We start from the raw sequence: 27,082 nt of genomic DNA, 5'->3' as shown, positions 1-27,082 counted from the left end.
ACTTCAGCAGCAGAGTCAAGGCTCTCTGTGCCGCTGGGAATCAATGCCTGTGCATACGCAGCAAAGCTCTTCCGACGAGGATAAGCCCAATACGCTGACCTTTTTGAAAAGTTGTTAAGCGTAAGGCGCACCTGCCAATAACTGGTATGCAAAGCATCATGCAACATTGTTGTCAGTTCATGTTGATGCAATTTTTTTTTTAATATTTACGTATTTACTAGTTATACGGGATCAAATAAAATTTATTTGTAAATACTCTTTTGGAAATGTTTTAAACAGCTCAATGTTTTTGACTATTGTATTTTATGTGATGTAAATTGGGCACAGCTTGAGTATTGATGTTACAATATTAGTAGGCTAGTATGAATTCAATTTTTCTTTAATGTAAAATTAAAGTAAATATCTGTCGGAGAAGGAATACATAAAGGAAATGAGGTACGTATGTATTCAATGGGTTTTAGAGTTTTCACTCAGTTTACTCTTTCCCGCAATATACACTTTTTTCTTTGTTCCCTCTGAAAAGTGTAAAAAATGGGTTGGCTTGGCCACATTGGATGCAACGATACACGTTGAGACCCGATACGACACCTCCGACAAATATTAGCGTGACCGTCTCTCAGTTTGCTCAGGAGACTGTCTCATTGCTTGCCTCAAAACATAGATGCAGAAAAGTTGATAAGTCAAATTTATGCCAAAAAATGTTTATCGGACATGATCACAAGTTGTTGAGCTGCAACAATAGCAAATTACTGCACATTGTTCAATCTGCAGAAATTTAGGTCCCAATGCTTATTTCTTGCGATAAAAGTTTTACTTAGGTGAAAGTTTGCAACAATGCACATGATGTAAAAATTTTTGCCTATCTCTTTATATTAAAAACGGTTTTGAAATTTCTCCTTCTTGTTTGTTGAAGTAGGTAGCACGAACTGTGTTGCTCTTCTGTGATGCATACTATATTTTCTTCTCCTTGCATCACAGGATAACTTATGTTTGTTTCTTGCTCTTTATTTTAGTTAATGCAAATATTTTGTAGTAAAAAAATTGTTTTAATATACAATTCTGCCTTGTCTGGTGGCACTTCAATACTTTTGAGTAACAATATCAATTTCTGAGATATTATGCCGAAAGCACACTCAAATATTTTTCTTGCCCTAGAATGGCAGTAGTTAAAAACTTTGCGATCATTATCAAGTTTTCTTTGAGGATACAGTCTTTTTTTAACTGGCGAGTACAGCACTTTAGAATAATATTGAACATTCTGTTATTATAAACTTACTTTTCAACATCTTCAGCACATGTCTCGTATGATACTGCGACAGTTCAGTGTGGCCAGGCTGTTGGAGACAGTCTCGTCTCGTCCCATCCAGTGGGGCCAAGCCCTAAGAGGTTTTGCTGTAGTTCCTAAATACGAAAGTGATTCACACGTATATATTGATACGCAAAACAACTTCAATATGAATTATGATTATAATTAGGTATCATTCGTATTATTTGACATCGTCCGGGCCTGCGGCCCCTTTTAAGTCCGATATGCAACCGCCCAAACACCACCCACCCTCCATTCAAACCTCCCGCCTACCCGTGCATATGTGTGCGTGCGTGTGTGCTCAGTAGGGGGATTGTGCCGCTCTGGTGGCACAGTAAACAAAGAACAGCTGATTGTCTGAGCAAGTTGGGGGGGGGGGGGGGGTGGCACCAAGTGGCTGGGTGGGCGTGGCACCACGTGGCCGGGTGGTCGTTGCCGGGAGCCACGTGGAGGGGATCCGCAGGGGTTTGTTGACGTCACGTGGAGGGGTGTGTGTATGTTTCTAAATGAGGAAGGTAGGTAGCGCTAGTGTCGCGCGTGCCGGAATTATTTTTACAAGTATAAAAATGTGAGGGCGGGCGGCAGGGATTCAAACTTTCATTTCTGGATCGTTAGTCCATCACGCTAACCACAGGACCACGATACCATGTTGGAGAAAATAATTTCAGATGTTGTATATATGCTTATAAATTATTTTTTTTAAGAAAAGGTATATTTTTTATAGTGCTAAGCGGGAAATTTAAAATATATAGTGTCGGCTGCTATGCGGCCGCCATGTTTATTTTTTTATAGTGGTAAGGGGTAAATTTAAACGAGGCACATCGGCTGCTAGTCGGCCGCCTTGTTTTTTTTATAGTGCTAAGCGGGAAATTTAAAAAATAGATAGTGTCGGCTGCTAGTCGACCGCCATGTTTTTTTTTATAGTGGTAAGCGGTAAATTTAAAAGAGTCGCATCGGCTGCTATGCGGCCGCCATTTTTTTTATAGTGCTAGGCGGGAAAATTTAAAAACGGGCCAGCCGCCATGTTTATTTCAACATTGGAAAAAAAAAATAATTTCGGCTGCTAGGAAGTAACCAGAACAGCCAACTTTGAAAAAATAAATAATATTATATGTATGACAATCGATTGCTGAAAGTCGCCATCTTGTAGTACAGCATACCAGACCGCCGTCTTGTAGCATAGCACACCAGGCTGCCATATTGTAGAACAGCATACCATGCCGCCATCTTTTTTTTGTTCCCCATTTATAGTCATTGTTATTACATTTCTCAAGTTTGAATATAAAAAGTATTATTTCGGCAGCCACTACTCTATGACTATAGTAGTAGTAGACATAGATGGCGATACATCATATTTCGTGGAAGTGGATTTGACCTTTCCCGATGATTGTCACAACCGCCTATCAGATCTGCCTCTGGCCCCTGTGAATGGCGTACCGCCAAACGGGCGAATGATTAAATTATTGTTAACTCTTGCGCCACGTAGTAATTATGTTGGCCATGCTAAAACACTGCGGCACTACGTTCAGTATGGGGCAGTCATCGGCCAGGTTCACCATGTGCTGCGGTTTGAACAGGCGGCCTGGATGAAAGAATACATAACCTTTAATGCTGAGCGTCGTGCCCAGGCTGTGAATCCCTTCGAAAAATCGTTTTTTAAGTTACTTTCGAAGACAGTGTACGGTAAAAGTTTAGAGGATTCTAGAAAACACAGACACATTCGCATCGCTTCGTGTTACGAAACTATTTATGGGGCAGCCGAGCTGATTGGTCGTCCGACATTCAAGGCTAGGCAAATCGTCGATGAAAATTTAGTTCTCATAGAGTTGCAGAAAGGTTCGATAACCTTCGATAAACCTTTGTACACGGGTGTCGCCATTTTAGATTTGTCAAAATTGATTTTATACGACTTTCATTATAACTACATGCAAAAAAAATTCCCTCCCCAGTCTCTGCATCTCTTGTACTCGGACACTGATTCGTTGATTTACCACGTTCAGTGTGATAACATTTATGATTCAATTCGACCCGACTTAGCTTCACGTTTCGACACATCAAATCATGCGCCAGGTAATGATCAACGCTTCCCCTTAGTCAACAAGGGTGTAACAGGGGTGATGAAAGATGAGGCCGCTGGCAAGATCATTACGGAATACGTGGGTCTTCGCCCGAAACTCTACGCATACAAGATGGAGGATGGTTCTTGTATGCATAAAGCGAAAGGATTTAAGGCCAACGTAATCCAATCACTTCTGTTCCCTCAATACCTGGATTGCTTGCTTAAAAATTCCCGGATTCTAGGCAGTCAATACCATTTCCGTTCGCGAGGCCACGCCGTGTTTACGGAGCGAGTGAACAAGGTAGCACTGTCTTCAGAAGACGATAAGCGTTGGCTTTCTGAAGATGGTGTCAGCACATTACCTGGGGGGCAAAAAGATCTGTGTCCTTCTAAAACTCGTGCCTCGCCCGATCCCTCCTAATAATTGTACATATTTCCATTTTTTTCCTCTGATTACGTTCACCAGTGAGACGAACACTGCTGACGTAACCTCCGAGCAGTGGTTGCAGGAACACAACAGCGCTCACCACTACTCCCCTGCTCGGAGGGAGCTTCAAGTGTATATATATATCTCTCTCTCTCTCTGTGTGTGTGTTGGGGGGGGGGGGGGGGGTTGAAGGCAAACAGCGCTTCTTCCACCTCCCCCCACACACAAAAGAAAAAAAATTATCCTGAGAGGGGTGTGTTCACCTCCCCCCACCGCGCTGCGCCATGTCATGCCAACTGATACTCTCCATTATGCATTTGGAGAGAAAAACTGTCGGTATGTTAAAGAAAATGCGTAGAGATGTTTGAAAAAAATATTACCCTGTTACCATAATAACTTGCATATTATACATTCTATCCTGATTTCACGTAAAATATTACTAGTTTGTTTCAAGTTGCCTCTCAAAAATATTAATGTACATGCTATCCTAATTTCACGTAAAATATCACTAGTTTGTTTCAAGTTGCCTCTCAAAGTATATTAATGTACATGCTATCCTGATTTCACGTAAAATATTACTAGTTTGTTTCAAGTTGCCTCTCAAAGTATATTAATTTACATGCTATCCTGATTTCACGTAAAAAATTACTAGTTTGTTTCAAGTTGCCTCTCAAAGTATATTAATTTACATGCTATCCTGATTAAATGTAAAAAAAAAATATTACCTTTTTTTTTTAATATACATAAATCGTCCTCTTGATAGGATGCCTGAAATTTGTGTGACGTTCTAAAGATCTCCCCAACCCAGACAATGGAACGGATCCCATCAATGTTGGCGGCCTCTTTCTTCGAGGAAGAGGTGGAGGAGGGGACGAGTATTCCAGCCGACATTGCGGCGGCCTTCTTCGCAGAAGACCTGCAGGAAGGGCCGTCGTCTCCCCCTCCTCCTCCAACACCGCCGGCCAAGACTTCGCCGCTGCTGTTGGTGGCCGGCCCCTCTGGGACATGTCCCTTGGGTCGGCCGCTAACAGCCGACGAAAAAAGAGGGTTCCAGCTACATACCAGCAGGTGCCGGCTCTGTCTAGCGGCAAAGTCGTGGCCAAGCTGATGGCGATGGACGCCCAGCGTGGTAGGGGTGGATAATAAATAATTTTTTTTCTTTAACTAAGTAATATCAATGTGTTGACTACATTATTTCAATATCCATTATGTGTTACTTGTGGCTGGTAACTTAGTATGCAGAAAATTGGTAATACGTGTAAAGAACTATGCGGTCATGGTAGCTGGCCTGCTGTAGACTGGTTTTAAGGTTTAAAACTCGTTTTGTTTGGAAAAATACACGTAATATTTAATATAATTTTGTAGCAATGCGCTACTCGTAAAAAAAATGCTGTGAGAAAAAAATATATACATACATTATATTTTAACAGAAACATTACATAAACGAGACTATCGCAAAAGATTATTATTACATGTTACTTTTACCTGGCATTAATCAAATGGCAGGTACAGGTAATTAACACAACAGGTAGACGTAATATTTTTTTTTTTTAAGTATTGGGGAAATATATATTTTAACTTTGGAAGAAATTACATTTGTATACAATTCTCTGCTGTTGCACCCCCCACCCCTCTGCGAGCGGCTTCCCTATGGGGGCGGACATCTGGCAGGGTTATTATTAAAATTAACAAGGCAGAGGGGTGGGGAACGTTTCCGTCGCCGACACGTCTGCGACTCCAACCCTCTGCGAGCGGCTTCCCTATGCGGGCGGACAGTGTCTGGGTTATTATTAAAATTAACAAGGGGGAGGAAGGGGTTGGAGCCGCAGACGTGTTGGCGACGGCGCGTACTCCCTCGCGACTATAGCCCTTGGGAAAAAAATTGTTTTTTAAATATATAATGACTATAAATGCACAATACATTTCTTTTAAATGACAAGTGACGTAATAAGAATACTTTTTTTTTTAATAAAATTGGTGATATATTATAAATAATATTATTTTTTTAAGTAACTAATCCTACTATATATTTCATTTCCACAATACACACTACAAGAGAACATTATGTCTTTAACACATAAAAAAAAAACGGTGTTTGAATTCACTGAAATACGTAAAGTATAATTTTTTTTATTAACACGCTATAAGCATAAGTAATGCCTATAGCTTTTTTTATTATAGACAGATATACTACACAACAAATTAAGCATAATATGACTATACTGGTCTAGTACTATAAGAAAACATGGCTACACTTCAGTGTGTTTTGAAATTTGGCATCTACTACTACTACTACTACTACGACTACTACGACGACTACTACGACTACTACTACGACTACTACTACGACTACTACTACGACGACTACTACGACGACTACTACGACTACTACTACGACTACTACTACGACTACTACTACGACTACTACTACTACTACGACTACTACTACTACGACTACGACTACTACTACGACTACTACTACTACTACTACTACGACTACTACTACGACTACTACGACTACTACTACGACTACCACTACGATTACCACTACAATTAAAACTACGACTACCACTACGACTACCACTACTACCACTACTACGACTACTACTACTACTACTACTATAGTAATAGAGTAGTGGCTGCCGTAATAATACTTTTTATATTCAAACTTGAGAAATTAAAAAACAATGACTATAAATGGGGAACAAAAAAAAAGATGGCGGCCTGGTATGCTGTACTACAAGATGGCGACTTTCAGCAATCGATTGTCATACATATAATATTATTTATTTTTTTCAAAGTTGGCTGTTCTGGTTACTTCCTAGCAGCCAAAATTAATATTTTTTTTTCCAATGTTGAAATAAACATGGCGGCCAGCCCGTTTTTAAATTTTCCCGCGTAGCACTATAAAAAAAAAAATGGCGGCCGACTAGCAGCCGATGCGCCTCGTTTAAATTTACCGCTTACCACTATAAAAAAAATAAACATGGCGGCCGCATAGCAGCCGACACTATATATTTTAAATTTCCCGCTTAGCACTATAAAAAATATACCTTTTCTTTAAAAAAATAATTTATAAGCATATATACAACATCCCAAATTATTTTCTCCAACATGGTCTCGTGGTCCTGTGGTTAGCGTGACGGACTAACGATCCAGAAATGAAGGTTTGAATCCCAGCCGCCCGCCCTCACATTTTTACACTTGTAAAAATAATTCCGACGCGCACGACACTAGCGCTACCTACCTTCCTCATTTAGAAACATACACACACCCTTCCACGTGACGTCAACAACCCCCTGCGGACCCCCTCCACGTGGCTCCCGGCAACGCCCACCCGGCCACGTGGTGCAACGCCCCCCCCACGTGCTCAGACAATCAGCTGTTCTTTGTTTACTGTGCCACCAGAGCGGCACACTCCCCCTACTGTGCTCGCCCAGCAAGAGGGAGCTGTCGAGTCAGTGCGCTGCACCCCTAAAACATATGTAAATATAATTGTGTTATTTGTTTTTATATTCCCTAAGTGCAACGTGACGGCAGATCGGCCGGGAGGGTTTTATGTACTTTTATTTTAAAATAATGTATTAAAATATCATAGCGTTTCCGGACATTCCCGAGGAAACCCGAAGCCAGACAATAATTAAATGTTCATTTTATTAATTATAATATGTATTATTCTTTTCAAGTATTTATAAATTGTCACATAATTTTTAATTCATTCTTGTCATGTTAATTTAGTTTCCCGTGGCACGAATTCGCAAATATCTTTTAACGGCAATTGTTTCGGCGGGAGGACGCCATGTTAGTCGAGCGAGCCATGATCTCAGCCCAGTCCGCAGCCATCAACGACCGAGAGTAGACGCGCCAGCACTCCGGGGACCTCACCGTTTGTTTCACCGCCAAGTAATTCTGTTTCAATTTAATTCCGTATAAATTGTTTTCTTTTCGTCCTCGGAGCTCCTCTCGGTCGGGGGACTGTATAACTAATTGTCTTACAACCAGCAACTGTCTTTTCTCTTTTGTAATACGTAATGTAATATGTGACCACGTGGGGGACTTCACACCTAAACCGATTCGTGCCGCGGGCGTTTTAAACAGTTTCAATCGTGTAAGTTGCATTCGCCGAATAAATCAGGTGTGTAAATCAAATGTATTTTCTTATTTAAATCTGTTTAACCACATGGAGTGTGACTGCGTGTGGGACGCCTGAGAGCCCACTGCATAAATAATAGCGTGCCCGACGCTGAGAGCGGGCAGGGATTTGTGCTAGGCGTATTCAGGGGGAAATTAAAATCACGCCTCACATGGGCGACGTCACGACCCTGAGAAAGAGTCTCACATCGGTCCGTGCACGTGGCATGGTGGCGCCCATAAAACCCGAGCACGCAGTAAAATTCAATCAGTAAATATCAGAGACTACGGTCTCCGCAACGTGTGCCCCCGTAACATATTAAATATATCCAATTTCGCTAAATATTTACTTTCACTGGTTGACTGTCATAATAATCTGTATGGTTACCAAGCATAACATGTTAAAATTAATAGGCATATTTTTGTAGTTAGGAATCAGTAGCATTAATAACAACAGGTTGCTACTTGAAATTCAAAGTTTGGCCAACCTCTAAAAATGAAAATGAAACTTTATTTAAAAATTTTTTTTATATGGAACAAGTTGTTCAAAATGGGACTAAATAAATAATCAGTCTCACTCAAAAGTCAAGGAAACAAATCATTGTAATATAACATATTTACATACACAGAAAGTTATTAAGTTTGTCATAAACACTAATGAAAAATCTTTTGTATTCATACTTACAATGACATAATCTCACACAACATAAACATGTTACTCGTAACTTTGGAATGACTTTGATTGTATAGTATATATATTATTGGTGTGCGGGATCCCGAATTTCGGGAAATGTTTCGGGAGGGCATTGCTTTTTTTCCCTTCAGGAGGAAATAATGTTTTTCCTGGTATTTTCGGGAATAAAATTATGTATTAAGTTACAACAAATTTGTGACAACGGCCCGTTTGGCCTACAATAAAAGGAAAAATAAAGAGATTGCTTTACGGTTAAATAAAGATAACACGTTTATTAATGAAATTACTTTTTAATGTCAACGTATATCCATGGGGAAAAAAAATCCCGGAAATTGATATACATCACGATCTTCTAAAATTACATAACTTACTTAAATAAGCAGTCTGACTGAAACGCAACACTGAACGAGACATTACTTTAATAGTTTGCCGCATTATTGGCAAATCCCGTGTATATTGCACATTCGTAATTTTATATTTGTATTAATGTTTCTGTTTACCGGAATGAAATCGTATTACAACGTCTAAAATTGTTTCATCAAAAAATCAAGACAAAAACAGTGACGTAATTATCAGGGACAGCTGCGATTGGCCAGTGCGTCACTTAGAGGCGCGGTTACGTTACAGCCCACAGGAGATGGCAGCACAATCAGTTTTTTTTCCTGTGACACGTAAATGGTGAAAATAAGATTAAAATGAATAATTTACTTTTCTGATGTTTATTTGAGTTCCACAATATTAGGGGAATTTTACATGGGCACGTAGTAATACAAAATTATGGTAATATATTTTGTCATTTAGTTCACGTTACATGTTGGTTGTTTTGTTTAGTTGTTTAGTAAACATGGCTGAAGAAAAGACGTGTATTTGGAACTACTTTGCTAGAAGCAATGATAAACTTAGTGCTAAATGCAAGACATGCAATAAAACTATGAAAACAAGCTACGGCAGCACATCGGGTCTCATAAGGCACTTGACTCAACATCCAACTGTAAAGTTGGAATTGAGACACGGCAAGAATTGTTAAGTTCACGGCCCGTTACAGCAAATTCTTCACAACCAGGTCCATCAAAACAACAACGGATTGAAGATACCTTCCAGTGGCCTTCTCATCATCCAAACGCAAAACTCATTACAAAGAACATTGCTGAGTGGTTGGCCGATTCTATGCTGCCGTACAGTGTAGTAGAAAATAGACATTTCCAGAAACTCATGCAGTCATCTCAACCATTGTACAAAGTACCTTCCCGAACCACATTCTCTAGAAACGAAATTCCAAATTTGTTTGCTTCTGTAAAATCGAAAATCTCTGAGGAACTTTCTCAAGTAATTGTCAAAGTTCAGTCAATGTCATTTACTTGTGACCTATGGACATCACGTAGTGATGATGCTATCTTGGCATTGACTTGTCATTTCGTCAGTAACTTCACTCTTTTAAAATACTGTCTTGGATGTGTTAGTTTTCCTGAGAGCCACACAGCATTAACAATAGGTGACAAAATTACTGATATTTTGAATGATTGGAACATCTTAAATAACATTAGTGCTAGAATTCCTTTGTTTATTATTACTGACAATGCAAGAAACATCAAGCTGGGGTCTAGTCTTTGCAAAGCACCTCTGACACATTTGCAGTGTTTTGCTCATAATTTGCAGCTTGCTCTTGGAGATGTGGTATTGTCTGTTACTATAAGCACAGTGCATCAGCAACCTCTGCATTTCACAAAATTCAAACAGAAATTGGACTAGACTGTCTAGAATTAATTCAAGACTGCGTGACGAGATGGAATTCTGAGTATCTAATGCTTGAAAGACTACTAAAAAACAAACCTGTTCTTATGCGTCATCTGACAGAGGTGAACGTAGACAATCTTAGTGTGAGCGAGTGGCTGCTTGTTGAAAGTTACATAAAAATTCTTAAACAACTGCATGAAGCCACTGTAGAACTCTCTGGAGAAAGAATACCTACAGCTTCAATGGTTACTCCAGTTTTGTTTTCAATCAATAAATTTTTGAATAACTACATGGAGACTCATGCTAGTGAAGTTGGGTCTGGTGTAACATTTTGTAGGGCTTTGCTTTTTGGATTGAAGGCACGCTTTCCTTTATATCAAAGGCAAGAGCCATATTTTACAGCAATGCTGTTAGACCCACGCTTCAAGGCTGTTGTTGTGCCTATCGATGAAAAACAACTTGCTGTTAACACTTTGCAGCAAAAACTTGACAGTTGTCTAAAAGAAGTCATTGATACAGGTAATGTGCTAGTTTTATATTAACATTATTAACTAAATTATAATTTGTAAACAACTTGGTACATAACTGAAACTTAAGAGGGTAATTTTTTTTACTTCAGGGAGATTTTGCTAAATTTAATATTCTTTGGATTTAAAATTTATTTAGTGATATTTTAGAGTCCGTAGTAGTACATTTGGTAATAGGCATACATTATGGCTCCTTTTTTCAACTATTAGTAATGTACCTGGTTGTTACATACATCAAGTTAGCATCTCAGATGTTTGATATAGGTTTGAAGTATTTTTATTTCCTCATGTTGTAGGTCCGCAAAAACCTGAATCAGAAAGTGACTCCAGCCACTCCTCTTTGTGGCATGAATTTGATAGTCTAGCTGCAAAATCTCTAGTAGGTGCTCAGCAAAACACAGAGGTGCAACATATTTAAACATGCCACTTTTAGAAATAACTGGAAATCCATTGAAGTGGTGGGAACAAAATGAAAATATACTACCAAATTTATCCAAGTTAGCAGTGGCATATCTGGGAATACCAGCGACCAAAACTGCGTGTGAAAGGGTTTTTTCATCTACCGGAAACATAGTATCTGCAAAGAGAGAATCTTTATCCACTCAACACTTGGAAGAACTGGTTTTCTTACATGAAAACAGAGCACTAAACTAATTCTGTTTTCTAATGGCGCTGTTGTGGTAAAAACACTCCAAACTTAAAAAATATACCTACTGACATCCTATATAGCTTATGATTTTTACTTCCCGATTTTTCCAGATTTCCCGAGTGAAATTTGATTTTCCCTCCCGAAATTCTCCAAGGCTAAATTTCCTTTCCCGCACACCCCTAATATATATATATAGACACACACACACACACACACACACACACACACACACACACACACAAATTATAAACATTTTTTACATAAAAACAGTTATTTTTCAGTGGTCTACACCATGAGCCAACTATTATAACAATAGTTACTGTTGTTTATATAATTACAAATTAAATAAGGTATTAATAGATTTATTCAAAACCATAGCTACTGTTTTCGATAGAACACAACAGCAACATGTATTGTGCTCTATAATTTGTTGTATTAATAATGTTCTAAATATATTTTAAGATATAGTTTATAAACATATTTTTCATAGTATTTTACTCAATAGCATTAGAAATAAAAACAGCTTTCAAAGACATTGCAAAAAAAACCTCACTAACAGGTTTACTTGGGAAATAGCAGTGTATTTTAATCTGAAATATTAATGTTACATAGATTAACATTTGGTTGAACGACCCCTCTAGAAATAATAAATTCATTTACATTCAGTAAGTATGCAAATAAATAAAAAAAAACTCCAGCTCACAGAATGAAAGTAAATATGTAATCTTAACTATTTACAAATCATCAGTTCCATTCATATAAGCTAATATTTGGCAAAGATATCATCCAAAGCATATTCTGATGAACTTAAGTTGTTGACATACAGTTGAATATTAAAACTACTGGCCAAAATACAGAAAAAAAAATAGGGGAAGTCAATGGTATCTGTTTATGTGAATGCGTTTCAAGATACCAGATAGCCTACGCATAACCAACATAGTAAACGTACCAGATGAGCAGATAGAACATACGGAACAGATCGGCATGGTCAATAGTAGTGAACATCCGAATGAGCTTGGTCAAAACTAATAAACAAACATAAAGAACGAGAGGATGAACATGGCCAATGTTAGCACAGACACAACCACCCACAATTGGCTGCCTCAGTATGGAATCTGGTTCTGGTAGTACTGGATCATGTCGTAAGTGCGCGTGCGGAAGTTGAGGAACGAGCTGCGAATGACGGACACCATGAAAGCGGCCGCCTCCTTGTCGCTAGCCGCAGGGTTGAACCGTGCGCGCAACAGCTTGATGGTCTGGCCACGGAAGCACGGCAGACCCGTGTCCAGCATCAACGACACGAGCGACACGATGGCCTCCGAGTACGGCCTGCGACAAATCCAGCAACGTTCCCTCAGTGGAGCAACATTTACTGCACATATTCTTTTAACCCTTTGATCTCCTATTTCTAGCCAGGTTTGCCATTCTTAAATACTTGTTCCAATCCTCAGTCCAGTCTTGCTCTCCAGTCCATTATATCATGAGACACTGTTCATGTGGGAGAGCCAGACTGGACAAAGAAATAGAACAGGAAATAAAAGATAGTGAATTACTGGACAAAGGAGTAATATGGTTTAGAAAAAGAAGAAATACCAACAGGCAGTTCTCCAAAGCTGTAACAATATTATGTATGATAACAAGAGAAGAGACATGGAGTTGGTATGCTGTCATATCATTGAATTCAAATTTTACCTTACCATTACCATATTGCAACACCCAAAACATTGTGCAGGTGGTGCTTTTCCACCCCTGATGATGGTTAATAAATATGAATAAATTTATCACACTCACTTCCATAAAACACAATCCTTTAAAACTGCTTCCACAATGTTCTTGGTGTTCTGCAAGCATGGCACTGACAATTAGCAGAACTGAAAAAACTTGCTTCGCACTACTATATCCATGTAGAATTTCATGCTTGGCCACCCCTTGAGTAGAGAAATTAAAAATACAAGACAAAAAAACTAGACACAAAACAAAAATATTACATTTTCAACCACATGACCTTTATCAGGAGTAGAGTAGATACTAGATATGATGTACGTATGTGCATAGTGTTTTCTCTACTCCTGATGTAAACTACCACATGATTAAAAATTTGAGTTGTTCTTGTTATTCGTCAGGATTTTATGTGTCCTGTCTCTTTAAGTGTTTGTACTTTCTTTATGAAACATACTTTAATACTTTAAATAATATTAAATGGTTGGTGGGAGTCCCACATGCATCTTAGCCATTAAGACCGCTGGTGAGCTCACACCTTCTGCTCTGAAGAATTCTTCATTTTTGGTACTGCATACTGAAATGCTATTTAATTTTCAAAGGATTAAAAATTAAATTTAAAAAAAAAACTTTAAAACTTTAAAATGACCTGAGAAGGTTAATGACTGGTTCAACATCTTGGTGGTAGCTGAGTATGCAGAAGGTGAAGAAAAGCTGGTGATAAGCTGTGACAAATATTTATATTTGCATGGCGACTACGTAGAAAAATACTTAAGGTATCATTAGGGGCCTGTTCTTTTCGCGATCGCGATTAAACGACGATAAACGTGAAATCACCGTTAAATACAGATTTTACGCGAAATTGCCATAACACAGCGTTTTTACACGAACTTTTGTATTAAAGCGCGAAATTGCAGTGTTTTTACGCGAAATTTAAATACTGGATAAAAGACTTGTCTCGTCAATGGTAAACAAACACCGCAACATGGCCGCCAAACATTAATCATAAATGAACTAAAGCAAACAAAAGCTTACACACGCTCACGTTATAATGTTAAACCCAAAAATATACTGTTAAAATACGCAAAACTACGGCGTTTATTTTCCTTTCCGGCATAATGTTTGGATAGATAAGACAAACAGGCGAAGTTTTAAAGCGTACACACACCGCTCGGGGCACTGACGTCAGCTTGGAACAGCGACACCGGATAAATACAAAAGCAAGCAGATGATTGGGCGAACGGTGTTTGGAACAGCCTTACGTGAGTGGCCATATCACGTCAGCCGGGGGCGCTGGCATATAGTTGGAACAGCGTCGTAGTATCAAATCAAGCAGATAATCGGGCGAACCAGGCACAAGCATTTTAAATCGCGCCAAAAAGCGGAAAAATGTAAACAAACATTAATTTTTGAATGGTGTGACGATGATGATTAGTTGGCCAACAGTTTTTATAGATTTTGTTAGGTCGTAACCACAACGCGGAAATACTATAACGCTGAATGTCAAAATTGACCACAAAGCCGAAATTAAAATTGACCACAACTCCGAAATAACAACTGAATGAATTAGTGTGCGTTTCTTAAATTTACCTTAACGCCGAAATACCACAATCAAACCTTACCTTACCTTATCTTACCTTACCTAACCTAGTCTATCCTAACCTAACCTAGTCTAACCTAACCTAACCCAACCTTTGTGGCAGCCCTGTAATGACATTTTTCGGCGTTGTGGTACACAGCAGTTTTCTAGCTGTCGTCGTTGTGATCAATTTGGCATTTCGGAGTTGTGATGCGTCCTCGATTTTGTTAAAGGGATTAATAGTTTTCCAGATTAGTTTATGGGAACAAACTAATAATCAGTGTCTAAATCAAAAGTATTGTCATATAAATATATGTAACCTATTTGTTTAGGGTATTCAGTAATGAGTAGGTTCAAGTAAAATTATTTAACTTAAATAATTTCAGATATATTTACGGTAACACACACTTTTTTTTTTTTAGTTTTTAGCACCGCTTTTGTGTTTTTAAGTGAATTTTAGCACCGCTTTTGTGTTTTAAAAGTGAATTTTAACACCGCTTTTGGTAATTTTTAATAACGAAATCTGAAAATTTTATTTACCACTTTCAGGGGGCCCTAGGTATCATACATGCAAAATATGTTTTGTTTCATCACCTTATACAAAAATATCTAAAGAAACAAATGTTCTTTATTTTTATAATGACCCTTGTACATATACATTTGTAATCCCAATCAAATAGTAAGAGTACGGAAAATACCATATTCTAATGACTCATAATTTCTTTCGTGCAACTGTAATGGATATTTTATGTTAACAATTGTAAATAGTAAAACATAGTTATAAAAAAGTCAGGTTTTTTGCAGTGTTTTCAAACTTTTGAATTTATCAGAAAATTTTCAGTTTTCATAATCTCTGCCATTTTAAACTTCAGCCATTCTGTTGTTCTCTGTGTGTGTTTAAAGAAACTAGTCATTACTGATTATATCTAGCCCAATGATATACTTGAAATGGGTATGTATACATTAATATTTACAAAAATTACTCTAACTCACTGGCAATACTCACATCACACTTAGAATACAACTAAATATTTGTTTCTCCAAAAGTAAGTTTCAAAAATTTTTGAATATCTGCAGAGGTCAACTTTAAAGGATGGAGACTAATACCACTCAAGTTTTCTCTAAAGTTATGTTTGTTATAGTAAAGAGAATTTTTTAATGGCTTTTCTCTCGCATTATTCACGGTTCCCAAGGACCAGCAACCACACTCTGGTTGCTTGTGCGAAACTGCTCTGCGGAATCGTAATTAACTTAATTTTTATTATGCCTTATGAATACTCAATTCACGCAGTGTGTCCAAATGACAGTCATACACACGCATCTATGATCAGGGTAAACCGATTTCCAGATCTTTTGATAAAAGATAAGTCTGTAAATAAAATAAGCAAAATTTAACAAAGAATGAAACAGATCTACTATTGGCAGGAACATGCCAGTTTTTATGTTAGAAATCTAAGACCTTATCAGAGACAAGAGCTATATGATTTATAAGGATAGTCTCCAACCATTAATATTTAAAGTGTGACTATAAACTGATGTAAAGAGTCAAAAAACAAATGTAGTTTCGATTAAGGCTGCTGGAGATCAAAGTTTAATGACTTTCATCACTGTTGCTGTTTATTTCGGGACTTTTTTGCAACTTTTGTGACCAGTTCTTCAAACATTCATGACTTGCAGACACCCTGTTGTGCCTATGGGTGTGGTGCCGGCTGTATGGCCTCACCTGACGGCGAGGTACGCCTGCACACACAGCTCCATGAACCAGCGGAACGGGTCCGCCTCCATCTTGCCCCCCATCACCATCACCATCTCGTCTGTCAACTTGATGTCCGGCTCGAAGCCCAGGTTGCCTCCTGGCGAGCTCTCGAACATGAAGCCAAAGTCTGTGCACATCAGAGGACATGCAAGACATGCACTGGTGGCTTCTTTTACTAACAGTGTATTCTCTTGCGAAAAGAAAATTCTCAGCAAAAAGTAATCTCTTAAAAGTAAGTGTGTTCCTGAAAGTATTTTCTCTTACTAAAGTTGTAACCTCTTAATAAAATAGAATCCTCTTATTACAACTGCATTCTCTTAATAAAAGTGCACATTCTTTCTAAAAAGTGTATTCTCTTACTAAAATAATTATCTCTTACAAAAAGTGTATTTCATTACTAAAAGTAAAATCTCTTGAAAGAAAAAACTCTATTAGAAAATTTAATCCTTATCAAAATAATATTTTTTTTTTTAACTGTAATATATTTATTAAAGTGTCCTCTATCTCAACAAATAAAATATCCAATTAAAATTTTAATAAATATGTATTCAATACTAATTATTATTAAAATACAGTTTAATTGATCTTAGTGGTCATGCAATATTTCTTTAGTCAGAATTTTAGGAGATCAATGGATAGGTACATCATAAGACTAGGTATTGGCCGGAGAAGTGTTGATTATTAAATGAGGTAAAGGTATATGTGAATGAACTTCTGACTAAATGAATGATATAAATAGTGAAAATGAACATTAACATAAAAATTTATAACATACTTGTATTAAGAAAATTTATTCTTAATAAGCACATGTTAAGTTGTATGCACACATTCCTCAGAACATTTGACCAGAAAATTGAAGGATGTTGCAAAACGAGGAAAATGATTAATATTTATATTGGAAGCAAAAAATAAGCAACCACAAGAATAAATTGAGCAAAACTAATGATTGCGTGAAATAATAGGGTAGAGATAAATTGAAACTGGACCTAGATTTAAGATAGCTCTGTTGTAAAAAAACAGTACCTATTCTGTAATTTTTCTCTGGATGACCTTAACTGCTGAAGTAAAACGCAGTGCACATTAAAAGCACGTGCTTCAGGAACTGACCTATGTGTATGATGTGGCCGTCCGTGTCCAGCATTATGTTGCCATTGTGCCGGTCTTTTATCTGCAGCAGGAAGCCAATCACGCTGTAAGCAGCCATGGACTTGACGAAGTTCCTCCGTGCATTCTGGGGGGATGGGGAAAAAATTACTGTTTTTACGAGGAATATTTGGAGTAGAGTTTAATTCCATCAGATTACGAATTGAGAAATTTATTTTTATATGTCTTTGCATATAATCAACAGCAATATCACTGGAAGCAGAAAAACATAATTTAAGGGAACTACAATATCAAATCTGGACTGACTAAGTTTCACCATCCATGTTAGATACTTGCAATTAGAGATACATAATTATATTTGTTTTGTTACCATTTTTATAACTATTTCACAAAATGCACATTACAAATTACTACAACAAAGGATCTTTTAGTCAGGCAAGGGCAGGATTACAGACGTGCTGAATTGGCAATCTGCTAGTATCTACTGTTAATATAGTTAATGGGAAAAATTAATATACAGTGATATTTAAAACAAGTTGAAGTAGGCTGCTCTACAACAAAGAAAAAATATACATATGCAGCACGGAAAACCAACAGTCATGATAAACACTGACAGAACTACAAATGTGGGCAGCGCAGTGGGACGACCTGGCAGTGAAGGTCAACCAATGTCTGAATCCACCCGAAGAACTTTAAACGTGAGCGGCTCAAATGGAGCTGGATTACAGAATAACAGAAGAATGCTGGGTTGAAGAGCGTCAACTGTATTTGTAGTAAAATTCAGACTAATATTCAACATTAAATTTTCTGCCTCACTGATTGCGGTCACTTGCTAGAAGGTAATTTTTTGTATATCCCTAGCTGGGAGATGCAAACAACTCAGCTTCTACCATAGTGCCGTCGAGAGAAACTAAGGGCCCGGGGGAAAATACTACTGATGGGCCCCTATTTATAAGAATACAACTTTTCAAACCCTAAAATTAATAAAATATTCAAATATTGTCTTTGTGTATTGCACAACTTGTAAGGTTTCCAGTGAATCCTATTAGCAATAGACTTTAAATTTAGTCCTACTATCAGGGCAAACTCATGCATTAAAAAAAATCGAAACAATACCGGTTACCCTCTGGTCACGGGCCTGGGAATTTTACCTCTCACACCCCTTGCCCATTCCTCTCAATGGCCTGGATCAACCATCTCATTTTCAAAATACATCATAAAGATCTCAAATAAGAAAAATTTCTTCTGGAAATATTTTGGAAACTTTTATAAACTCCTGGAACATTTTAAGGACTTAATGTAGCCTATATAACATCCTATATGTTGGCCAATATTCAAAAAAGATTGATATAACATTTTCTCATATTCCTTGCAGCAAAAATATTTTGAATTTTTTTAACTTAATGGATCCAGCATTAAATGTATTAATGAATTTCATGTTATGCCTACTAAGGTAGTTATGCAATTATTTTTTATCTTCAAACAATATTTTTCATCCTTTGCGCTAATACGTGGTCGTATAAATTTATTTGACAAAAGTTTAAGGATTAAAATGGTTATTAATAAATTCCAATGAATTTAATACTAAGAAAAATTTAATTTTTTAAATTTCAACCCCTGTTTTTTACAATAGATTATAATAGATTTGATAGTATATATATTTAAAAAAAAAGTAATGACATTTTGTCTTTCTACCCTTGTTATTTCCACCCCCTTCAGTAATGGTTTGTATTATCCAAAACACCAAAACTGTTTCAGGCAAAATTTTAGGTAAAAATTATAAGATTTACAAACAATCTCAACAGATTTGATAGTGTACCAACTAATTTAAATTCTACCCATTATTTTTTCAACCCCTTGCAGGAATGGTCATCTAATCACAAATTGTTTAGAAAATATAAAATAAAAATTATAAGATTAATACACAATATGTACAAATTCAATGTTGTGCCTAGAAAAGGAGATAGTATGAATTTTTTTGTCCTCCAACCCTTGTTTGTTCAACCCCTTGCAGTTATGGTTGGTCGTATCGAAAACTTATTCAGACAAAATATTTCGGTATTACTCCTACGAGTTATAATATTTTCAAACGGATGTGATAATTTCCATATTATGGAAGTTACAGCAATTTTTCTGTTTTCTTTGGTTGAATATTGCTCATTAACGAACTCAACCAAGTTTTTCTACTACTAGATTTTCGGTACCGGTATCATTTTGAAAATGATTGTGAAAAATTGCTACAGATGTTATGTCCACAAAATTTATATATATATATATATATATCTACCTAAAAGCCAACATGGCAGCTGAACCTGAGCCTTAAAACTAATGACAACACTATGTGGAACCAAAAAAGAATTATAATCACCTGGAACTCCTTGGTCGTCTCATCACCGTACTTCTTGATGAAGTAGTTGTACATGTCAATGTCCGTCTGGCGCCCCAACTGGTCGCGGGACTTGGCATTGGGCACGCACTCTATCACGCCACACTGCCAAAAAATTAGTAATAATTTTGTTTGGGTTAATCAAATACTCAATTCCTTAAAAACCATAAAATTGATGTAAGAAAATTGTTGCTATTTGACGAAAGTAATATGAAGGGAAACGCAGAAATTCAGACACACCAGACTGTGTAGTTGACAAGGACTACATTATTATTTATCCCTACAGAAGCTACCAAAGAAAAGGTTATATATTCCATTTGCTACAATGCTCTGGGAATTTTTTTTTGGATCTCGATGGGAACAGTAGTGGCAAAAAATTTAACTGTTTAGTATTTCAAACACAAATAATTGTTTTTAATTTAAAATAATTGAAATTTAGGTTTTTAAATATTTTTCTAAACTTTAAGTGTGTGTTTTTGCTCAATTATTATTTTATTCATACCTTTTGAGATCTATGTTCAGATTAGAGTCACTCTTAAGAATCGAAGTTGGAATGTAAGACCCACATGTTTTTATTATTTTAGTAACCTCAAAATAGGATGTCTCTTACAACTGTTTGCATCCTCCATTTCACTAATTTAATCCATTTTAACATGCATGTTAGTTAAAACACTTTAGCCCTAAAAATGTTGTGTGGTGCACAATCATTGAGAAGCAACATAACATTTACACGTAAACTCATTAACATAACTGGGAAAAAATAAAAAAAGATTATTTTGTGAAGCAATAATTCAGAATGATATATAAAGAATAATTGTGGCTTGTTAACTATCACATAAAAAAATAGTACTGTAGTGTAAACAACATGCCATAATCCATAATTTAAAGTCAAAAAGTTAAAGCTATGTTTGACCATCCAGGGGGTCCAGCAAAACCCTGACTATACCAAGACTTTTATAATTTTTCATAGAACTAAATATTTACCATAATAGAAAACAATCAGTATCAATTCTGCACTACTTTCTAACATTGCCATAATCACAACTTCATCACAGATATTTAAATTTAATAATACATTGTTTATACACAAACAAAAAGCCTGGATACTATGTACAGGGTGTTTTTTTATTAAAAACACTCCATGGCACCATCACAGACTGAATTTATCCTCATGTGCCAAAAAAATTAAACTCTGCTTAAAAATAATTCCCTCACCACCAACACTGCAACAAGTCTCAACCGAAAATACTACATGCATGACACATTGAATAGTTAAGTGATACAGGATTAGCATTATCCTACCATTTCATTTAAATTCCCTCACATAACATATATTTCCCACACCATTCACTGATTTTTATCAGAAATTCTAAACTCCAAACAATTTCTGGTGTTCCCTCTGATGCTGGATAACCTCGACCATAAAATCTGATCCGAAAGTCTGCTAGGCGGCTCTATGGGATTAATTAACAACTCACAAGGGCTGAATGAACGAAAATCAAAGGTTTTAACTGAAGTGCATCCTAAACTTAGAGATGAATAATTTTTAGTTAAACTAAGAACTAAATGAGGACTGCATTTTAGATTCGAGCAGATATGGTATCTTCGTAGTGACACGATACACACCCCTGGGGCTGTCGCCACGACTCGGTACGGGAACAAGTAGAGGTCGAGACCAACTTGCTGGAAGACATTCTTGAATATCCCGATCACCTGCAGCGCCAGCATATCTTGCCTGACGTCATCACCCACCTCGAGAACATAAGCATTTTGTACAGTATATAACAAACATTATGCCCACCATATCAACTAGCCCAATGCCCACTATGATTTTACTAAATCTTCACACTAACATAAGTTACTAAAATTGTACACTAAAATTTTACACTAAAATTATGTTAATACATAGGCTGTTACAATAATTGTCATAATATTGTTACGAACGTGAGCAAGGCAGCGACATGTGCAGGTGCACAGCTGGCTGACATCACATGTGGCCACCGCAACATGAGACGCGCTGTAAATTACAAGGAATGCCACTTCCTCCCTCCTTCCCTCCACTCCCCGCGCGGCGCTGATAGTTTGATATCTGACACCTGACAGCTGGGGAGTCTCGTGCGCCACCTGGCAGCCGCCGACACGTGTTTCGAGAGATTTCTGCCATTGGGTCGGCGCGGAATGACGTGACAGGCCCCAGCCGCGCTCGTGCATTCTAGAAATGGCATCTGTGATATATAAGACGAGGATGCCGGCCTCAGAGTCAGAGGAGAGTTCAGGTGGGAGCTTTCCCGTGGCGGAGTTTCCGGGATGATAGTGCCGCGGGTGCGGCAGAGTGGCAAAGTCCTTGGACGAAGATTCCAGGGCAGGGAGGGAGGGAGTGAGTGAGTGAGTGGAGTCGGGAGTTTTCCCGCAGTGGAGTTTCCGGGCGATAGAGCAGTGAAGTCCCTGGACGAAGGTTCCAGGGCAGAGCGTTAGTTCCGGGCGATAGTTTCGCGAACGCGACAAAGTCCCGAGCGAGGCATCAAGCGGATCCTCGGCGAAGGCAAGTGCGTCAGTGGCGGCGGAGTGTGGCGACGATGTCCCGCGGTGGATATCCATGAGGGGTGCTGCGGCGAGAGTTGCGCCAGAGGTGCGGCCCAGCGAGGTGGGTGGATTGTAAGAAACGAGTGACTGGGGAAGCAACTTTTTTTTTAAGTTTAATTGATTATTTGCCATTTTAGAAGATTACTTGTAAGTGACATAAGTAGTGGCTATCAATAAAACTGTGTAGTGTGTAGTAGAATCTTTAATTGGGCTATCCTTTACGAACCCAGTAAATCGTAACAATATCTTAGGGGGTGATAGAACAATACAAGACAAGCAAAAATCACCATACAATGTATGTTTGGAACTCAACCAGTGAAGCCCCAAAGGGCGGTACATGCTGTGTTATGAAATGAAACAAGATAGACAGAGACCGAACTATGGGGCACCAATGAATTTAAGGGGAAAGAAAAATTCAAAACTTCCAATTACAAATCTTAAATAATAACTGTTAAGAATTGTGACAGCGAACAGTGATGCCAGCTTCACACCCGTCTTGGAAACATTTCTTGGTAAAATTTTGTGCTTCCCTTGCATTGGCATTTGCAAGCCAATACGTGTCAGCCTTCTCTTGATTTGAGAACGTATCTATCTCATTGGGGATCCAAAGCACAGTTAAGCTCAGCCAAGCTTACACAACCTTAACCAAGCACATGCAAGCTCACTTAAGCTCACCTGAGATCATCTGAGCTCACCCAATCTCACTTGAGCTAATCTGAGTTACACCAAACTCACCCAAGCTCACTTGAGCACATATTAGCTCTTTAGGTGTTTCAATGTTTGATGTAAAAATTTGCCTAGCAGCCATAAAATCACTTTGAACTTTAATGTGATTCAGACGTACAAAATTTTTAAATAAGATATGGTGTTAGATTTAATTTAGCAAGATATTCCGTGTGTACAATGCACAGGATTTTTCATATACTGAATACCATTTTCTTCCAACCCAAAAGCACAAGTGGAGATATATTGAAGCAGTAACTCCGTTTTTCGGCACTGTACAGCATTCCTTCCCCTCCTTTCCCATCCCCCCTCCTCCTTTCCCCTCCCTCTCCATCCCCTTCCAACCCACCCTCTTCCCCGCCGCCTCACCAGCACTCTCTGTCGAGTGTTTTCCCGGCCTATATATTGCCCGGCCCCTGGCGTATTCCTTGCAGTCGTTCGGTCTCTGGATTCGAAGGCTGTCACTGCGGCGGTGGATCTGCGTTCCGGTATGTACTCGGCAGTGAAACTTAACGTCTGTATTTAGTATTGTTCTTGCTTGCGCGTTATGGCCGCGCCTTCATTTTTTTATTGCTGCCATGTAATGTAATGTAATGTAATGTAATGTAATGTAATGTAATGTAAAGTATTTGCCACCAATGTTTGGACCCTTCAGTGGCCTATTTCATAAAACTACAAGTCTACAAGTTACTAGTTACAAGTTACAAGGGAATTTCTTACAAGTGTGAATCTGAAGTGTTTCACAAAGAAAGTTGCTTGACTTGTAGAAGTTGGTGCACTTGTAACACATACCTACAAGTTTACGAGTCAGCTGTTTATTGTTCGTGTTTTGATTATGTAACGAATTTGTAGGTTATAGTTGCGAAGTGTATGCTGATAAAAATGATTTCATTGACAGCATTTACAAATATTTTGATACATCTGTGTACTGTTGCTTTGGAAATACCATGCATATCTCCAACTGCATGGTACTGTCCGCCATTTCCCAACAAATGTAGAGAGACAAATATTTGTTCCCTTGCAGATAACGATTTATTTCTTCGTGTAGGGTGATACAATATATGACCTATATCTTGTACTAGCTCCTCCAGTTTAACAGCACTCATGCGGAACATTTCGTTATACTCAAATACCGTGCCAAGTCCCATGTTCAACCTCTCTCTAAAATTAAGTGGTCGCCTCATAACCTCAATATCTATATCATCTTCATCAGAATCGGTAAATATAATAATATCCATTGTATTCTAAGATGTTATAATATCATTCTATACACAAGCATAGACTTATTAATGATTTACAACTAATATAATTGGACTTACACAATATTCTACCTATGTATTGACACTGGTAGCAATTTCTTACAAGTTACAAATGCTTGCTAGCTACAAGTTTGTTTATGAAACAAAAACATTTATTTACTTGTAAAATTAACTTGTAACTTGTAGCATTTCACTTGTAACTACAAGTATTTACTTGTAGCTTTATGAAACAACATTATCAAAGTTTTTACAAGTTACTAGCAAAGTTACTTGTAACTTGTAGACTTGTAGTTTTATGAAATAGGCCACAGGTCATTCGATTTGGGCTTCTTTTGCTCATGCCGAGTACTCCCCGTAGCATATTGTAACATTTCAGCAGCTGTATATGGGCATGCCACGATGGCATTGGACACTTCTTGTTAAGCCACATTATAAGTTCTCTTTTGATTCTGCCTTCAGTTTTTTCGCCTACCGGCCCATATTACTTGTTTTGCTTCAGCACTTTGCCACCACATCCGCTTTACTCTTGCTTATTTTGTTTTATTTGTGTGAATGATTGTATGTATTTCGCGTCCTGCTGGAGCGCATTAGGATTGCCCCAATGATAATTTAAACTGCTTTATAAACTGCAATTATTTATGTCATGTTCCATTTTCGCTCTAGAGGCATTTTATTATATATAAAATTGTATTTTTTCTCAATTTTATATTTTTGCTTTGCACCAGCTTCCCACTGTCGTTAAGTTTTAATGTAACCCCCCCCCGCTTTTGCCTATGTCAGTTGTAGTCCATTCGGCTACAACTTCTGCGCAACTCTGCTTCGGCAATGGTTTTGCTGTGGCTTTTGTTTGTATTTTCATGACCATGAACGGCTCGGGAGTCAGTTGGATTTACCGGCTTCACCGCGACGAGCTGATTCGTTATCTCGAGGAGAACCAGCTTCCTGCCGCAGCGGGTGATACCGTGGCCGACATGCGCGCCCGGCTCATTCAGTTCATATCGAGGTCAGTGACGTCTCGCCTGGTGTTCCGTCGGCGCAGGCCACACTGGAAGTAAGTCCGGCTCCAGATAATTCCTTTTCCCAAAAATTGTTTTTCTCTGTTCTTAAATCCCTTCCTGTGTTGAGTGGTGGTAAGCCCAGGCCTATTTTAGATTATTTTTACAGGCTGAGCACCTCGCTAAATTGAATCTGGTGTCAGCTGGCGCCTTTATGAAGGCTCTGCTTAGTAAGTGTACTGGCGTGTATGTGTCTAGGTTAACAGAGGCTATTGTACAGAAGGTAGATTTCCATACATTTAAGATGTCGGTACTTCGTGCTGTGTGTCCGCCGCGTGTCATGGACGCGTGTAAGCGCAATTTGATTTTCAGGTTTCAGCGTCCTAATGAGTCAATTACTCTTTATATTGATGAGGTTGTCACCTATGCCGATGTTTTGGAGATTGACATCGCTGAGCCTGAGTTAGTACAGCTTATTTTAGGCAACTTTGCGCCTCATGTGCTTACCCACTGTGGTATGTTAGCTCCACCTACCACCTTTGATGCCTTGCGTGCTTGGGGTAGTGAGGTAGAGGCCTGGTTATTAGGGGTGTCTAAATATGAGGCTGAGTTCTCGCCTCCCCCAGGTCTACGTCCGTGTCATGTGTTCGTGACAGGGGACTCCACAGCTTAGAGGTTACCTTAGACTTTCGTGGCGGTGACGCACACGATGCTGACTCTAGTGTTTTACGCACGTGTGGAGATAATAGTCTTCAGCATTCTTCTTTTTCGCCACACTTTCATGACAGCTCACAAGCGCGGCCTACCCCACTATGCAGGTTTGACAGCGGCTCGCATCCGCGCTTCCCTGCACGCCGCGCGGCTAGTGTAATTCCTCCCGGTGGCCGTCAGTCTGCCCCGCCTCTTGAGACTACGCAGCCGCGTGGGCGTTTGGGCGGCGCGGCTAGTTTAATTCCTCCCGGTGGCCTTCAGTCCGCCCCGCTTCTTAGGACTATGCAGCAGCGTGGGCGTTTGACTGGGGGCGCTGTTGTCAGTTCCGCGCAGCAATCACAGGGTGTACCAACATACACTCGCGCTCGTTGCGCTAATTGTTGTGTGTTTGGACATGTGACTGAGGACTGTGATCGGCCACGCATTATTGTTAATGCTCGTAGATGTTTTTCTTGTAAGGGTTTGGGTCATTACCGAAGTAATTGTCTGGGAAACAGCCATTGACAGGACGGAAAAGAGGTCGTTTCTGTCGGTTCTATAGAAAAGCCTCTAGCTCTGTTTTTCTGAATTTTTTACCCGTGTGTATTCACGAGCGTTTCTTTTCTGCCTTAGTTGATACAGTTGCTACGTGCTCGGCTATTAGTGAGACATTTCTTCAGAATTTAATTGAAACATTTCCTAAGTTTTTTTTTGGTGTATTTTCTGAAAATCAGATTAATACATGTGTGACGAATGGCGAG

The 27,082-nt window shown here is 38.5% G+C and overlaps 2 protein-coding genes across 6 annotated transcripts in view; one reads left to right on the top strand and one right to left on the bottom strand.

Moving 5' to 3' along the window:
• LOC134527703 (uncharacterized) overlaps positions 1 to 4,928 on the top strand; it is a 54,815-nt gene extending 49,887 nt beyond the window's left edge. The window contains exon 2 of the mRNA XM_063360609.1: positions 4,586 to 4,928. Within this exon, the coding sequence (XP_063216679.1) occupies positions 4,586 to 4,900 (315 nt within the window). The 3' untranslated portion in view covers positions 4,901 to 4,928. The remainder of the gene's footprint in view (positions 1 to 4,585) is intronic.
• A 3,580-nt stretch (positions 4,929 to 8,508) lies between these two features.
• Positions 8,509 to 27,082, bottom strand: part of LOC134527701 (phosphatidylinositol 4-kinase alpha) — a 213,168-nt gene continuing 194,594 nt past the window's right edge. For 4 of the 5 annotated variants that reach the window (XM_063360604.1, XM_063360605.1, XM_063360606.1 and 1 more), the window contains 5 exons: positions 21,698 to 21,823; positions 20,054 to 20,176; positions 17,689 to 17,812; positions 16,549 to 16,708; positions 8,509 to 12,856 (listed from right to left, as the gene is read on the bottom strand). In XM_063360604.1, coding sequence (XP_063216674.1) covers positions 12,631 to 12,856; positions 16,549 to 16,708; positions 17,689 to 17,812; positions 20,054 to 20,176; positions 21,698 to 21,823 — 759 coding nt within the window. In that variant the 3' untranslated portion in view covers positions 8,509 to 12,630. Of the gene's footprint in view, positions 12,857 to 16,548; positions 16,709 to 17,688; positions 17,813 to 20,053; positions 20,177 to 21,697; positions 21,824 to 27,082 lie in introns of those variants that run through there. The other variant, XM_063360607.1, reaches the window with a different exon arrangement.

The sequence above is a fragment of the Bacillus rossius genome, chromosome 1 (genome assembly GCF_032445375.1).
Source record: "Bacillus rossius redtenbacheri isolate Brsri chromosome 1, Brsri_v3, whole genome shotgun sequence".
NCBI classification, from domain to species: domain Eukaryota; kingdom Metazoa; phylum Arthropoda; class Insecta; order Phasmatodea; family Bacillidae; genus Bacillus; species Bacillus rossius.
Note: the sequence above shows the minus strand (reverse complement) of the source record. Positions and strands in the feature narration are given on the sequence as shown.